The sequence below is a fragment of the Pleurodeles waltl genome, chromosome 8 (genome assembly GCF_031143425.1).
Source record: "Pleurodeles waltl isolate 20211129_DDA chromosome 8, aPleWal1.hap1.20221129, whole genome shotgun sequence".
NCBI classification, from domain to species: domain Eukaryota; kingdom Metazoa; phylum Chordata; class Amphibia; order Caudata; family Salamandridae; genus Pleurodeles; species Pleurodeles waltl.
The window spans coordinates 771,247,160-771,265,352 of NC_090447.1; the positions used below are offsets into that span (position 1 = coordinate 771,247,160).

General features: G+C 45.0%; 1 protein-coding gene across 2 annotated transcripts in view; it reads right to left on the bottom strand.

Annotated features, from left to right (window-relative positions):
• The window catches only part of TUBGCP3 (tubulin gamma complex component 3), a 317,898-nt gene that overhangs the window by 60,168 nt on the left and 239,537 nt on the right, over positions 1 to 18,193 (bottom strand). For both annotated transcript variants that reach the window (XM_069205019.1, XM_069205020.1), the window contains exon 16: positions 1,171 to 1,239. In XM_069205019.1, coding sequence (XP_069061120.1) covers positions 1,171 to 1,239 — 69 coding nt within the window. The remainder of the gene's footprint in view (positions 1 to 1,170; positions 1,240 to 18,193) is intronic.

Here is an 18,193-nt window from a genome sequence, read left to right on the forward strand (position 1 = left end):
GATGAAACTGTTTATCCACAAGTCAAGGACAAAAACTCTTGAGGACAGGCCTTCTCCTTCTGAACCCTGAAACTCTGGAATGATCTCCATCTTTAGTTGAGACTGGCCGCCCCTTTCATCACTTTCAGTTGAGAACAAAAAACGATTTGTAACTCTCTTGACCCTTTTCTAACTATGCTGTCTTACATCTCCCGGTCACCCAGTCTTGGGATCTGTAGCAATGTTTTTATTTCTACCCCTCGAAATGTTATTTCCTTCAAGCTTAAGCAAATATTCATTCATGTACATATAGCCCGTATAACTCTAAAAGCAGTTCCCCATCCTGGCAAAGCCATCAGCAGGCCCATGGTGTCCAGTCTATTGCTAAAAATATTTGCTTTGCAAATCATTGTTGCCAACAAATATTGCACTGCTTTCTTGTATAGATACTTGGGGTACATTCTGTGAAATTAAAAGGCAGTTGGCAGTGAACATCATGCACTCGATTAACTTTCCTAAGCAATTCTTTGGCTTTACCACCGGAGGACAGTACAACTATAACGGCTGAAACGAAAGACAACCTATTGAGAGGCAAACATTACTCCACTGGCTTTAAAACCTTACCGTGAATTTTCTCTCAAAAAAGAACATGAGCTAAAAGGGGGGTACATTACAACAATGTCAATGTCAAGTCTCTTAAGTCAAAAATAAATTCAGAATTTGTTGTGGAACATGATTAGAGGCAACAAAACAAGTAACAACATTCAAAGCATAAACTAAGAGAAAGTTGATGAGCCTGTGCAATTTTAACAGTACAGAAAAAAAAAAAAAACATCTTTTCACTTATTTTAAAAATAAAAATCACATGGAAATGTCGTACTTGTTGTAAAAGGTTCATGAACGAAATCAAAGTAAATTAGTCATCAGTTCGAATGAAAGCAACACTGCATTAATTATTTACACGACAAAAGCACACTTTCAACAAATGGAGTATTAATAGTTGTAAATAACAGAACACTAACACTCATGAATATTTTAGAGTAATTAAATGTTTGGCTGAAGCACTGACACCATAGGAGAATCACAGCTACCAAAAACAATCAAAAACCAGAGAAGAAAACAGGGTCTCCAGATTGTTGAGAATGTTTCAAAAGATAAAGCTAGGGTAATTAAACACATGCAGGATCATACCGTTGCAATCGGCCCATCAACATGATAGTCCAGGCTGAAGACATCCCAGCCAGTGTCCCCGGGCGAGACCTAAATGGAAACGGCATCAGAAGAGAAGTGGTTATGTCTTAGGTGAGCAGCATAATCCACACACGAGGAAAGAATGAACTAAGTCGCAACATATTAAACGATATGCACTATTGTCTGTTTTTATTAGTGTGCTCTAAATATTTACATTTCGGTAAAACATTGTTTTTTATATTTACGATTCGTACACTTTATATTGTCAACTGAGTGACTGATATGACACCCACTGTAAAGTTCTACCATGGACGCTAGATAGCTGCTGATGTTTATTTCTCATAAAATAAGCATTGACACGCCATACAACACAGGTGTACAGAGTCCCGCAGATGACAAAAGGACATCCATGCATTCTCGGAGCAACACATATACAAGAAACCAAGAACTCAGATCAAGAGATGTGCATGCACACAGATTAAAAAAAAAAAAAAAAACATACAGTCACATACATAAAAACTGGAACAGAGACAAAGACACGCATACAGCTACTCATGCACGGAGATATGGGCACCCATACATACAGACTAAAATACATTCAGACAACCATGCACACAGATCAACATACTTTTAGCCACCTAAGCACATACACTAAAATTAGATACAGCCTCTTATTCTCACAGACAAATTGACACACAGGCAACCATGCACACAGAAAAAAACACAGCACTTGTATACATAAACATCAAATACACTCCTCTCTTTACAATCTTTCTTTGAACATATTCATCCGATTCTCGCTGAACACTGCTACGCGGACAGCTTTTAACCGGTGCCACATTTCACAACCGGTTCGCATGGAATCTTGTTGCTGGGACTATCCAATTTTGATGTATGCAGCGATGCTTGGAACTAGATTCACTCTTTCCTTTTACCCTCCTCAAGCCGCCTCTTCACCACCTTTGGCATCCGCACCTTCATACCTCCAGCATGGAGTCCCTCAAGGCTACTCTAAGCCTCACACTGCTGAATGTATACATGCCCAAACAGTCCACGGTTATTCAATATTTTGGATTTAAATTAGTTTTGTATGCTGATGATATCCAGCTTATTGTTACCACATCCCAGAACACCATTCTCAAAGAAAATTCGAAATCGGCCTTATTTCCGTAAATGGATGAAAGAACACTGCAAGTCAATGCTGGGAAGACTGAAAACCTTTTTTTTACAGTATGTTGTGATCTATTTGGTCTCACACTTTGTGGCCGTCTGAACTTGGAGTCCACTCCACTGCCGGTGAAGTCAGTCAAAAACCTGGGGGTTAAACATTATCAGGAGCTCTCCTTTGGCCCTTTGATTTCGTCCGTCTCAGTTTACTTGCCTCTCTAAGAAATATATTAAACATTTTGCCATCTTCCACTCACATACATGCGGTGAAAGCTTTCACCACACCTAGGCTTGACATATCTTCATCTGGAGGCTCCAAAATATCTTCTACAAAATGCTGAACCCAACTGATTTTAACGTCTCACACCAGCGGCCCATTTCCTTTCAGCTCCATAAACTAGACTTCTCCTCTGTACATAAAAGAATGCGATTGAAAACTGCTTATTCCCTATAAAGCAAGTCGAATAGTTATACCCCATTCTGTCAGACCAGACATGGCAGCAAATCTTTTCTAACACCAGCTACCAAGCTGTGCGACAAGCTACCGCCTGATGTTCATCTACCAAACTGTGGTACAAGCTAACTCCTGATGTTCATTTCAGCAAGCACCTGATCACTTTGCTGCTCAATACATCTTATTTACTCCTAAGATATTTTTCCGTCAGACAACTCAAAGATCAAATCAGTTATTCATTCATTCTCTCACACACATACACACCCACATTACAGTCCCAATGATGGGAACAGACAACTGAATTTAACACCTATGTAACGCTGAAGTGCATTTCATCCTTAGCTTCTTTTGGTACATTTGCATATATGTAGCAGTGTCATTCAGTACCTGCATCATTACAGTTACAAGATTGTTTCATGTACACTGAATACCCGTGTATCCAGTCCTGGGATTTCCTTTACCAAACAGAGCTACCAGGTGTAATGGTAGAACTCGTGCTAGCCTCATGCATTACTCACAATCCATATAAATAACTGGGAATCAGTGGTGGCTACTGGCAGGGAATAGTGGTGAGGCAGCAAGGGGGACAACAATTTAAAACAAGCATTTGCAATTCAATAGGTCTCATATTTACTTGAGCTGGAGCTATTGGCATTGTAAATGCATAACTGGACTTTTTTTGCCACATAAATTGGTCAACCCTGCTGCCTATTTTGGTCCTTTCTGCCACATAATTCCAGTGGCCCTGCATATAACTAAAGGGCTAGTAGGCCTACTGAAATATATATATTTTAAACAAGGCCCTTAAAACACAAACTACTCCCAGGTGCAAAACATATTTATTTGGCAGTTGGCACAGGCAACATTGCCCGTGAGGCAATGAATAAATCATTGTACTTCAAGAATGCGTGCTTACGGGACCACTGTCCCTTTACTGCAGTCTGAGTCGAACAAAACGCCCATGAGTTTTCCACAATTGGGGGTAGCCACCTCACATGATATTAATGATCCTCGTCAGTCTTGAACTAAAATATTGATCATTGTACAGCATAATCAACTGTAAGATCTCCTCGAGGTTAGTTTTATAAATACACGCACACACAGCTCAAGTTTCACAGACTCAAACGTGTGTAGTTCATCATGTCAGGTTTCTGCTTTGTATTCGCAGCTTGTATAGCATTAAAAAAATAAAACTACAAATCCCAGAATGTAAAGCTAAGACAAACAAAATCAGCGATTCATGCATCGAGCTAGGGAGCTGGACAACTTTACGACTACTAATCCAAGGGCTGGTTTCCAGCTTGTGTCACTTTATAAAAATAAAACTACAAGTCCCAGAACAAATGTGTACTAAGCAGATCAGAGTGAATATAAGGTAAAAATGTCAAACTAACTCTGGCGATTAATGTTCTTTCTTGAGAGAGAATGTACTTTTGTCAAATGGAAGCTTGGAGCCATCAGAAGTTAGCACACGGTTAATATGCCTGCTGCAAAGAAGGTGTACTAAGGAGATCAGAGTGCATATAACGTAAATATGCCAAAATACCTCTGGGAATTTATGTTCTTTCTAAGGAGAGTACATACTTTTGGCTAGTTGAAGCTTGGAGTCATCAGAAGGTAGCACATAGGGTTAATATGCCTGCTGCAAAGAACGTGCACTAAGCAGATCAGGGTGGATATAATGTAAAAACGATACTGCCAATCGAGTTCGCGCTATGAGTGATGGGCGCATCATGGCAGCCACAAAGCGCAGACAAAAGAAAAAAGTAGCTCGCCAACTATGAAGTATATCAGCAATCATGCAATTATACCTGTAACAGGGTCAGTGTCTAAGGCAGTAACCAAACCATCCTAAGATGGGACAAACGTAAAGCATTTACCAATGACATCAAGTGATTTTTGAAAGGCAAGCCCACAAACGAATGAACGTGATGGGAACGTAGTTAAAAGCCTACAATACTTACAACAAGTCAAAGTGCTTGCGCACTTGACCTAAAAAGAGAAAAGAATACTTACCTTCCTCAAGCCGCTTATGTGTTCTCAGACTCCAGCTCCTGAAGCACAGACTCCCATTCTCCCCTACGCCAATCTAGACCCTGCTTTCATGGTGGCATTACAATGCACGAGAGAAGCGTCAGGGTTTGTTTTGAGCTGCAACAGGGAGTGGGAGCCTATGCCTGCTATTTTCCATTTACAAACTTGGAGATATCTTAGTGCGCATGTCAGTCTGGCCGTCCTAAGACTGCCGGCCAACGTGAACTTGCAGTACCCTGTGCCCACCACTCTTCCTGCCACTGCTGAGGGAATGGTATGCCCTCAAGACCTCTCTCCGGCTCCATCACACAAAATAAAATGATAATAAAGCAGTTTTATTAATTGCTTCATCATCATTTTATTTTACATATATTCATCTCCACGCTCCAGCAGTAGGCCTATGTTCCTCCACCATAACGAAGGAGCCGCTGCTGGTAAAATGAATTGGCAAAACCAATAGGTCCCAAGGTGGGATCTACTGGCTTTGCAAACACTGGTCCTTGCTTAGTTGCTCCACACTTTGCACTAAACTGAAAAGATTAATGAAAAAGGCTCTTCCCTGCTCAGTAAAAGACACTGCCATTCACTTTATGACACCCAATGCCTATTCAAATGGTCAGCACCCATAAACAAGATGTATACATTTGAAACTGAATGGGCGTTTATTATTAGCAAATGATTAGCGATGGCAGTATGGCTTTAATCACAACCTGGTCATAGTCATCCATTTACATACATCATAGCTGGCCATGCTTTCCTGTTCTAAATGAGCTTGCCTCAACGACTGACAAAAAGGAATCCATACGTGTTTGTCCATTCTTGGATGATTTTGCAATCTTTGCAAATAACCTTGGATATTCTGTTGGAAAAGTCTACAGCCCTGTCATTCAACTCTTCATCTAAGGTTCACTTCATAGACACCGCCACTGGAACAAGATTTTTGAGAACTACTGTGCTCTTACACCTTAAGGGTACATCAAGGGCGCATCATTGGCAAAGGAAACCCAAAGCTAGACAACTAGCAAAGTTGAAAGAAATGGTTACAAAAAGAGAAAACAATTAGCAGCTAGATAGGTGAAGAAGGACGCAAACCACTAAGGCAGGCACAGTGAATGGAAATCATACTTGGCTAAAATAAGGACTGTGTTAGAACACCGCTGCGCCATCCACACTTTAAGCATCTACATTCAACAAGTAATAGTTGATAAATGAATGTTTAGAAGACCATTTGATACATACCTGAAATATCCGCTCTTCTGAGCAGGGCAGAATGGACAGTTCTTACATTTGCTGAGGGGGCCCAGATGCATTCGGAACCATCCTTATGACAATCTGATTATAGCAAAACTATAGGCATAGCACACTCCATCTGTGAACAGTTTGTTTAGAAACTGCTTTGCTCATATTCACAAACAGCTGGTTATTTAAAACATCCTCGATAGGTCAACAAAAACAGAGCTCTTTTAGGTTTGAAACTGTGTAACTGCTACTTTAAATTCACGGGATGACAACGGTTTACCAGGATAGGGTAAATTTTTGTGACAAATAGAACTTGAAAACACTCTTAAGATGCATAGAGTTCTCATTTTCAAACACAAACCTATTCGAAAATCTCATTTGAAAGGACGGTCTATGGAGAGATCCTCCAGCTCATTTCCTCTGAACTGAAGTAAAGGCTACCGAATTATCTTATTTTTTTTGTCTGAAGTTTAAAATTCGAAGAGTGCAAAGGCTCAAACGTGCTCCCCACCAACAATAAAACTAAAATTAAGATGAATAAAGTGCCTCAAAACAAACACCTTTGGGTGAAGTGCGTTTTCGTAAATAAAAGACCAGTGGAACTTTTTAGAGCGAGCTTCCCCTCTAGAAAGCTTAGAAGATGCTGCGCATCCTTTCACAGTCCCACAAGCTGAATTGGGCTTGAGCCAAGGAAATGGCACAATTTAAGATGAGCAGAACCACACTTGAGAAAGGGGTCGGTATCGCTGTGAAAACAGCAACAGCTGGACTTCCTTCGGCATTCTGCATGTATAAATTTGGTATCATGATGCCCAGCTGCCATCTTTTCCAGGAGAAACATTCTCACTAACACTGCCTCATCTCTCATGCATGTAGGACAGGGACGCAGATAACACTGTTCACTCCTCCATGAACTTCCAGACACCTTGCAGGGACTGATGGTTCAGTCTTAAAGGAAGCTGAACCTGAATCGACCAGCTGAGATCCATAATCTTCCTCTCCCAGTCCTGTGCAATCAAAAATGCCTAATTTGTGGGTTCTCAGCTTGGCTCACCGGCTAAATAATTGTTAGTGAGATGTTTTACGTCATAGCCCATTTCCATAGTCAGGATTCTGATGCAAAGGAGAATGAAGCCCCTGCCCCTTGGTACAATCCCTTTGTGCTGTTTGTCCATGAGAAGCTGCACTGCTCACACCTTTGTCAAGGCAAGAATGACAGCTCAGTGCTACTCAAAACGCTCAAAGCTCCAGAGGGATCACGTGGCATTTGCTGTGCAGCATGCTCCACGAGGAGCTAGTGGACCGTGATCCCAGATAAACTCCAATATTATGAACAACGTGTCTGACCTGTTAAGGGCTCTGGCCCTATGCATCTCCAGCAAGCCAGGTGGCTTTGTGACTTTACCACTGCAAGATCACATGTAGGTCTGGCACATCAAGATCAGATCCTGTAATTCTCACCAAAACCGACTCCAGTGTTACATTAGGCCCAATGCAACAAACACATCCATGACAAACATGAAGTAAAACAGATCAAAACAAAACGGAAGGGCAGAAAATTGGTAATGCTTTTCAGCAAGGTTAACCTGAGCTGTATGTGGAGACAGTTTTGTGCATGAAGACGGAAATAAGCATCTTGGAGGTACAGGCACACCAAGCCAAGTCCTGGGGTTAGAACACTAGAATCACCACTGCCGGTGTCACCGTTTTACTCTTGTCCTTGCGCTAAAACTTGATTATGCTAAAGATATTTCACTCTTGAGTTCAGACCTGGAAGAGTAAGGTACTTTAACAAATTTCAGCAGCTTCTCAGATAAGGTCAAAGGAAACTATGTGAGCGGGGCCTGGGAACGGAGCGGTTTCTATTGGAATGTCAAAAGAGAGCAAGTGTAGGACAAGTAAGGACTTCTCTTATTTTGATCAATCACATAAAAGATAATTCTACACCTAGTTCTCCGAACATCTATTGGGAGAGACATCTAATGGAGTCTTTCATTCCATAAGACATTCATGGCAGGCACAGCAGGTCTCATTCTTGACTGAGTACCAACAACTACCATGAAGGTTGTTCATCCACACCCTGTTTCTGCACCTCACAAACAAGCTGAAGCCAGACCTCACTGGAAACATAGCACCATCAACAAAGTTGCAAAAAAAACAACAACAAAAACACCTAAACAATCCAAATAAACTGTCAAAGAGAAAGATTAGAGGTTCACATTATAGGAAACCCTGATGTACGAAACCATGAAATGCCTTCCTGAATTTAGAGGTCACTGTTGGAAATGGCATTTCTGCAGGGTCACCCCCAAACTTTTTGCCTTCCTCCTTCTCTGAGTCTGACCTCATTTTTGCTGGCTTTAGGACTCTGCGCACTTTACCACTGCTAATCAGTGTTAAAGTGCATGTGCTCTCTCCTTAAAACATGGTGACATTGGCTTACACCCAATTGAATTATTTAACTTTCTTGTAAGTCCCTAGTCAAGTGCACTCTATGTGCCCAGGGCCTGTAAATTAAATGCTACTAGTGGGCTGAAGCACTGGTTGTGCCACCCACATAAGTAGCCCCCTAACCATGTCTCATGCCTGCCACTGCGGGGCCTGGGTGTGCAGTTTCACTGGCACTTCGACTTGGCATTTAAAAGTAATTGCCAAGCCTTAAACTCCCCTTTGTCTACAAATAAGGTCAGGGTGCTATGTAGGTAAAAGGGAGGACATGAACATGTGTGTTCTATATGTCCTAGAAGTGTAAAACTCTTAAATTAGTTTTTCACTGCTGAGGCCTGGTCTTTTTATAGGACAGCATTAGGGCTACCCTTGTGTACTGTTTGAGTGGTAGATCCCGATCTGAAAGGAGCAACCGGGTCATATTTAGTATGGTCAGAATGGTAATCGAAAATCCTGCTTATTGGTGAAGTTGGAATTAAAATTGCTATTCTAGAAATGCCCCTTTACGAAAGTGAGGATTTCTCTGCACTTAAATCCTTCTGTGCTTTACAATACACATCTGACTAGGTTAGTTAACAGCTCCCTTGTGCATTCCATTCAGACAAACCCCAAACACAGGATGCTCCGCCTCACCTGCACACATCTGCATACTGAATGGGTCTTTCTGGGCTGGCAGGGTGGAGGGCCTGACACTTACATGTCAAAGGACAGTAGCCTGCCCTCACACAATGGACTGCCACACCCCTACTGGGACCCTGGCAGACAGGATGGAACTGAAAGGGGACCTTGTGCACTTCTGAGCCACTCTTTGAAGTCTCCCCCACTTCAAAGGCACATTTGGGTATTTAAGCAGGGTCTCTGACCCCACCAACTCAGACACTTCTGGACAAGATACCACTGGAGAAGAAACCCTGACTCAGAACCTGCAACCTGCCAAGAGGAACTGCCTGGCTGCCCAAATGACTCACTTGACTGCGTTTCTGCAAAGGACTGCTGCCCTGCTGCCTTGCTGTCCTCTGGCTGTGGTGAAAGATGCATTCCAAGGGTTTGGATAGAGCTTGCCTCCTGTTCCCTGAAGTCTCAGGACCAAAAAAAACTTAATTTCTACAAAAGAACTCCTTGTGCAGCAAAAATCTATGCACAGCCTGCATCACGGTGAGAAAATCACTGCACGCTGAAAAGGATTAACGCAGCCTGACTTCCCGAAGAGAAGAACGACACAGCGCCAGCGTTGCGACTGGAAATTCGACACATGGCCCACTGGATCGACGCAACACTGAGCCGGAATGAGGCAGCCAGACTTCCTGAGAGGAATCGAAGCAGCACCTACTGTGCAGCAGAAATTTCCACGCATTGCCCACAGGATCGACGCAGCCCCTGTGACTTCGTCCTTCACCCCAAGGATTTCAACTCATCATTCCCGGGGCATCCGAAAACCCCGCAACCCACCCCAGCGTACGCGCCGGAAATCAACGGAAAGCCTGCCCTGCGTGAAAACTCATCGATGTATCGTCTGTATGCGCCGAAAAATTGACACACCTCCCCGTTTTCCATGCATCTCCTCCTCTGCGGTCCCTTGCAGAGAATTTGAACGCAAACTAGGTACTTTGTGCTTACACACTTGTTGCTTTTTAAAGACTAAAAACACTTTATATCATTTTTACAGTGATATTTCAACGTATACTTATTGATTCTTGATTGTTTTGACCTGCATTTATCCAGATAAATATATATTTTTCTAAACACTGTATGGTGTATTTTTGTGGTGTTAGACTGTGTTATTGCAAGATTTATTGCACAAATACTTTACACATTGCTTTCTAAGTTAAGCCTGACTGCTCAGTGCCAAGCTGCCAGAGGGTGGGCACAGGATAATTTGGATTGTGTGTGACTTACCCTGACTAGAGAAAGGGTCCTTGCTTGGACAGGCGGTAACCTACTGCCAACCAAAGACCCCATTTCCAACAGTCACCTTTCAGAACTCATCCAATATATCCCAAGTATTAATCAGGGCCTGTGTCCGCAGCCAGGGACAGGTTCTCCATCCCCAATAAAAAAAAAAAATCCCAGCACGTAAATAATCTGATAACTTCTCTGTGCCTCATAGAGAAGATTACTTGATGAGCGTCGACAAGGGCGAGGGCCATCTGTTTCCAATTTTGGGAGCGGAGCAGGAAGGTAGAGGGGTTGAGGGGGCCCAGGAGAGTATATGCCGGAAACTGGGGAATTACAGTGTTAAATGCTTGATCAATGTCATCTACTATATATTCCCAGAACTATTCTTAACTTTTGCACAATGTCACATGAGGTGTAGCAGTGTGCCAGTATTCCACAGCCCCTTCAAGACTCCTTACATCTGGTCAGGTTCCAAGACTGAAGCCGAGCAGGAATAAGATACCAGCAAGGAGGTCAATTTGTAAGAGGTTTCAACACTGGCTATTCTGTGGGCTAAGCGATGTGTCCTATTAAATAGGTCTCCCCATTCTATGTCAGTCAGCTCCCTGTCCAACTCCACCTCCCATCTAGATTAGCCTAGTGTGCTAGGGGGTGGGCCTGTATGCCCAAGAGGGCATATCTCTCCGAAATTAGGCGCTTGTTTTCCTTCTTAAGGAACAAACATTTCCCAAATGACATGAGATCTCTGTGCGGACGGCTGAATAGTGGGTTGCAGCACTGAATGGCAAAGCTGAAGGCACTGAAATATGTCAGCTTCCACTAGACCATTTTCCATTTTGAGATGGTCAAATGGTATAATACCTTGTGGGTCAAAGAAGCACAAACCCAACACCCACTTATCTGTGTCAAAATTGGTCTGGGCACATGCCCGGAGTGAAATCATGATTGGCACAGATGGGGGGGAGGGAGGGGTCATAGGAGACGGAAGAGGTTAGCCTCGCTTTGATCACTACTGCATTCAAACTCGAAACACAGACCTCGTGATGGCGGAGGAGTAAAGTCCCGATGCTTACGGGGGAGCCAGGGATCCTTCCATATGTGGGACCCCCTCAACTGCCTGGTCCATGAAGCATCAGTGAGTGGGCGGCTCCACTCCACTAGCAAGCGTAGTTGAGCAGCTTGGAAGAATTGCTCCAGGCAAGGTACTGCTAGTCCCCCCCACGTCAAGCGGTACATCAAATGTCTGGATAGTCGTGGAGGTTTCCTGTCCCAGACAGATTTGAAAATCACATTTTGAAGAGTCTGCAAGGTGTTTTTTGGCAGGGATAGGGGGAGTGTCTGGAAGAGGTATAGGATATAGGGTAAAATAGTCATTCTGATCGCTGAAATCCAGCCCATCCAATAAAGGCTGAGGCGCCACCATGTATCTACATCAGCGAGAACAAGAGTTGCAAGGGAAGAGTAATTTACTGTGATAGTTTGTGATATGTTGCAGGCCAATCTGATCCCCAGGTAGGGGAGATAAGATGTCCACAAAAATGGGACTCTAGATCAGAGGATGGCTACATGAGACTGAGTTAATGTAAGGTTGAGAATCTAGGATTTTTGCATGTTTAATTTGAAGTCTGATATCAGCTCAAATCCGCATACAAGCTAATGAGATGGTGGTCTCTGCCAAACTTTATCCCAGTGGTAGGATTGGTTTGGATATTTTGAGCCAATAGCTCCATGTACAGGGCAAGTGGGGGCGGGGGGGGAATTGGGGTCTTCCCTGTCTCGTCCCGCATCGTATAAAGGAGGGCTGTGAAGACACCCCGTTCACCTGCACTGAAGCCCTCAGCGTGCTAGAAGTCTCTTGACCAAACTTCTGAATTTATTCTCAAAGCTTAAATGGAAGAGTGCCGCAAAGAGGTAGGGGCCAGTGGACACTGACAAATGCTTTCTCTGTATTAATTGATAGCAGCAGTGCTTCTTTCTTGGCTCTATGAATCTTATCCACTAGGTCTAAGATGCGCTTGATGTTATCCCTGTATTGTCGGGTGGAAACAAACCCTGCCTGGTTTGGGTTAACTGATCTGGGCATACGGGGGTTGAGACGATGGGCTAGAACGCCAGTGAAGAGTTTGGCATCAATGTTAAATAGCGATAAATGTCTGTAAGACCCACAGGAGGTCGGGTCTTTGCCCTGTTTCAGAATCACAGTAATGATGGCTCCTAGCATGGTATCAGGGAGGGAGTCTGTATCAGCAAAGAAGTTGAAGAGTCCATGAGGTTGGGTGAAAGTTCACGGCAGAAAGTCTTGTAGAAGAGTAGGGAAAAGCAATCAGGGCATTGAGATTTTCCATTTTTTAACTGAGCTATGGCTGAGATTACCTCTTCTATACGGATGAGTTTGTCTAAAGCCTTCACCTCAGAGTGCAGCAGGGGAATGGGATTGTACTCATCTAGGTAAGTGGGGAAATCTGCAGGATTATCTACAGCAGCTGACATGCTACAGGGCATGGTAAAAGTCCCGAAAGGCAGCTGCTATCCGAGGGTCAGTGTGTGCTTCTTCAGTCTGGGAAGAACGGATAACCAAGATGGAAGCAGCATGTGTATGGGTGCACAATCTGTACATTAGCAGCGGCCCACAACAATTGTTCCCCAGGTAGAACTTGTTTTTTAGGCGGGCAATGGCATACTCTGCCCTGTCGAGATGGAGTCATTTAAGTTGTAAGTGTGCTCTCTTCAGTCCCTCCCCACCCTTTGGGCCCGTGTACGTTTGTGTATCTCTTCCCATTCTAGTACTGTACATTCCAGGTGTTGTCTTTTTTCTTTGTGAGCCCTATTCTTTGCTGAAGAAATGGCAATTATTTTTCCTCTTACTACAAGCTTTAGTGTTTCTCAGAGGCAACACAGTGACACGGAGTTGCTGTCTTTGTTAAGACAGTCTGTGATGACTTGGCACACAGCCTCTACGCTACAGGGTGTGTGGAGCAGTGTGTTTCAGCCTTCAACAAGAGGGCTTGAAAAAAGAAGTCAATTTGTGCTGTAAATATCAAGGGTGCATGGTCAAATAATGATATAAGTTCAATCGAGGTGTCGCATGTCAATTTAGAGAAGGCTGGGGAGACCAGGAAAAGGTTTCTGCATTCGTATGTCTTCCTAGCAGAGGAATATAAAGTGTAGTTCCGTGTATGAGGGTTAATCGAGCACTATGTTCGGTCAGACCACAATCTTTCAGCCACTGAAGCCCTGAGTATGAAAAGTTCCTTGTCTGATCTGACCGCTGGCCAGATCTGTCTAGGTCTTTGTCCATGTCTAAGTTCAAGTCGCCTCCCATGAGAATCATGTGTCTGGGGTACGCAAAACCGAGAGGGAAGGCCTCTCTGATAAATTTCTCTTGGTGTTCATTTGGAGCGTAGATGGATGCAATTGTACAGTGAAAGTTCCCAATCAGCATTCTGTAAGCAGTCATCCCTTGATTTTGGCTACTTTAGAAAGTAGGTCACCTTGGAAAGTCCTGGATGCAAGTATAGCCATTAACCCTCCCCGCTTTGCCAGAGAAGAGGACCAGAGTTGTAGAGGGAACGATCTGGAGCGCATTCGAGGAATATCTTTAGTAAGTAGATGGGTCTCTTGTAAGAGACAGGAATGGCACTCTGAGCACTCCGGGAGGGAGAGCACTGCACCTCCTTTGGTAGGGTTATTTGAGCCTCACACATTTAGGCTCAGTATTTTAAGCTCCAAGTAAGTAGTAGGGGTGCATTGGTATCATTGGGGAAATTACTTCGCCAAAGGAAGACGTGCTGTAAGGTAGGCTTGAATGTTGTGACGTAAGACCTAGCACTGTGGAGGGGTAAAGAACAGTAACATCAAAATCAAACATTTGTAACATCATTAGTTCAGTTGGTTAAAGTCCTGTGTCAAGAATGAAGAACTACTACTGGGGTATGGACAAAAGCGTTGGGCAGTGTTAGAAATGGAGTCTCTAGTTGTCAGTCAGTTTGCATCCTGTCCAAGTAGGGTAGGGACCCTCACTCTCGTCAGGATAAGGGAGATACCCACTCAGATAACCCCTGCTTACCCCCTTGGTAGCTTGGCACGAACAGTCAGGCTTATCTCAGAAGCAATGTGTAAAGCATTTGCAAATAACACACAGTAATAAGTGAAAACACTACAAAAGGACACAAGACCAGTTTTAGAAAAATAACCAATATTTATCTGTGTAAAACAAGACCAAAACGATAAAAATCCAACAGACAGTAATAAAGATATGAATTTTGTAAGATTTATCATACAGTTCCTTGGAGTTGATTGCTCCACCTGGGGCTATCACAGTGTTGTGATCAACAAAACCAACAGTTAAGGGCAGCCGTGGTGTGGTGGGCCAGCTATGGGGTCCGGAAGACCCGCTAACAGTACCTCTGGAATTGCAGGGTGTCATGATCCTTGCCGTGAGCTCCGGAGAGCGGCATCGCAGTGTTCGATCCAGGTGTCGGTGCAGGAGTTGTCAGGCCCTTGAAGTCACACGTCGTGTGGATCGAACTCAGGGCTGATGAAGTCAGGAGCCCTGGCGTGTATAGCGTCGGGGCTGCGGTGCAAAGCGGGACAATGCAATGTGCAGTGCCCACAGGTCAAGGTGCAGTCAGCAGCTCTGTGACGGCATCCAGCAGCGACAGTGAGACCATGGCTGCGGTGCGAAGGGGGGCGGTGCAACGTGCGGCGTCACCAGGTCACAGTGCAGGCAGTGGCATTGTCGTTAAAGCGCGGTCATCGGTAGGCCGAAGCCAGCGGGACGGGACGGTGCTTTGTGACCCTCATGAACGGGTGTCCACAGGCCACAGTGCAGGCCGGGATGCATGGTGACGATACTGGAGTTGATGGAGCTGGTATCAGTGGATCGGGGCTGCGGTGGGGAACAGGATGGTGCTTCATCTACCTAACGAGCGGTGTCCACAGGCCACGGTGCAGACAGCGCCGTCAGTAGGAGCAGCATCGTCGGGGATGCCCAGGCTGCGGTGTGAGCAGGTGATGCCGGAGTGTGGGGCACAGATCACGGTGTGAGCAGCTGCTCGGTGAAGTCGTCCGATGACTGCGTCGGTGAGACCAGGGTTGCGGTGCAAAGCAAGGCAATGCGATTCGGTGCAGCGTCGGCAGGTCACGGTGCAGGGCATTGGCTACGTTTGCGGCAGCGCAGTGGTTTCTCCTCTTGAAAAGCACAAAACACACAGATCTCAGTGCTGTAGGTCGAGGAAACTGAAGTCTTTGGTGTCCCCGAGACTTCCCACAGGAGGCAAGCTCTACTCCAAGCCCTTGGAGAACTTTCTAAAGCAGGACAAACAGCCAAGTAAACCCTTTGCCGTCTTTTCAGGCAGAAGCAGCAACTGCAGGCCAGTCCAGCAAAGCAACACAGCAAAGGGACAGTACTCCTTCTTCAGCTCTTCTCCTGGGTAGAGGTGCCTCTTGATTCCAGAAAGATTCTTAAAGTCTGGGGTCTTCTTCTTATACCTCTTTCTGCCTTTGAAGTTAGCAAACTACAAAGCAAAGTCTCAAGTATTTGCAAGATCCTTCCTTTGCCAGGCCAGGCCCCAGACACACACCAGGGGGTTGGAGACTGCATTGTGTGAGGGCAGGCACAGTCCTTTCAGGTGTGAATTACAACTCCTCCCTCCCGTCTAGCTTAGATGGCTCATCAGGATATGCAGGCTACACCCCGCCCCCCCGTGTTTCACTGTCTAGAAGAGAGGTGTGAACAGCCCAACTGTCAAACTGACCCAGGCGGGGTATCCACAAACAAGCAGAGTCACAGAAGGGTTTAGGCAAGAGAATGCCTACTTTCTAAAAGGGAGTCTCCATGTTAACCTATGAGAGAGAAACAGTGAAAACCGAATTTGGCAGTATTTAACTGTTAGGACATATAAAACACCCTAGTATATGTCCTACTTTAAACATACTTTGCACCCTGCCCATGGGGCTACCTAGGGCCTACCTTAGGGGTACCTTACATGTAGTAAAAGGGAAGGTTGAGGCCTGGCAAGTGGGTACACTTGCCAAGTCGAATTTACAGTTTAAAACTGCACAAACAGACACTGCAGTGGCAGGTCTGAGCCACGTTTACAGGGCTACTGTGTGTGGCACAACCATCGCTGCAAGCCCACTAGTAGCATTTGATTTACAGGCCCTGGGTACCTCTAGTGCACTTTACTAGGGACTTACTAATAAATCAAGTATGCCAATCATGGAAAAGCCAATCACCAATACACTTTACACAGGGAGCATGTGCACTTTAGCACTGGTTAGCAGTGGTAAAGTGCCCAGAGTCCAAACGCTAACAAAAACTGGTCAGAAGAATTAGGAAGGAGGAAAAAAGACTGAGGATGACCCTGCAAAAAAGGGCAAGGTGCAACAGGAAGGTCGAAAAAGAAGGGGGGTATTTCCAATGTTTCCCCCGCTGCCTCAGACCCCTGTACTTAGGGGCAAACCGGAGCTTTTGGGTCGTTGAGACTTGCTGGTCTAAGAAGGTTGAAGTCAAGTTGCAAGTTTATTGGTGCCTGAGGCCAGGCTGTCCATGACGAATTGTTATTCCTGAGCACATTACTCAGGGCTCCGTCGATTATGTTTACGATAGTGGCCTGCCTTCTGCCAATGTGGGTCCTTTTAGGAGAGCGCCCCCCCCCCCCCAAGAAAGGGCTATGGTGCTTGGTTTGGGGGAATCGTTAGTCATTCCCAAAACCCAGCAAGCGTCCTGGAGAGTTTGTAGTTGGTGTAATTGATCTCCCCAACTGAATAGGAGTCTAAAGGTGTGCTCCCATCCTTAGGACACATCTCAAGAGTGGAGGAATTCTGTGAAGCAGATGAATTGCTTGTTCCTAGCAAGTCTTAAAATGTCCTCTTTAATCTGGAAGTTATGTATGAACACAAGAATGTCTGGTCGTCTGAAGCCAGGTTCTCTGGGGCGTCCGGCTCTGTGTACCCAGTCAAATTGTAAGTCTTTATCCTCTCCCCGGTCTAAGATCAATCAAAATAGGGCCAGAGTATACTTCTTGATGTATGTGCCTTCAGCGCCTGAGGGGGGGCCCCCTTATGCGAATGTTGTTGCATTGAGACCGGTTCTCAAGGTCCTCCGTCTGGGCCTGTAGTATGTCTTGTTTGTGTAGGCGTAGTATTTCCAGGTGCAGAAGCCCTACATCCTTGTCCCAAGCGATCTCATTGTCTTCCAGGGCAGAGACCCTCTCCCCCATTGTTGTCAGATCCGATCAGAGGTCTTGCAATTCCTGGGACAGGTTTCTCCGGAGATCCTGTAGGGCGGTTTTCAAGGAGTTTAACAGGGAAGTCAAGAAGCCCCTTGTGCCCAGCTGCAGATAAACATTGGTGGACCGTTCTGACCCATCCTGTGTGGGCTGGTTTGATGAAGGTCCAGTTTCCCTGCTGTGCGCCAGGGTAGAGGGGGTTAGAGTCGCTCGAACAGACTGGTCTTTCTTGCATTTCGCTGCAGCCATATGTAGGAGGAATTGGGGTATTATGCCCCATACAACCCTCTCTCTTTCTCCTATAAAGTGCAACGATATTGCAGAGACCCTGCAGATACTTTGTCAGCCAGTGTGTGTAAAATGTCACACAGATACTTCAGGTTCTGGAGAGGCTGCAGTTCTCCAAACAGAAGATGGGGAGCAGACAGTGTTGGTTTGGTTTAAGGGAGGTCAAGAGGGGGGCTGCCATACCGTGGGGGGAGGTCATGGCAGAGAGGCCTCTTATTACTCCTGCTGAGGTCACCTCGGTGGGATGAGGTGATTATGGACCCCT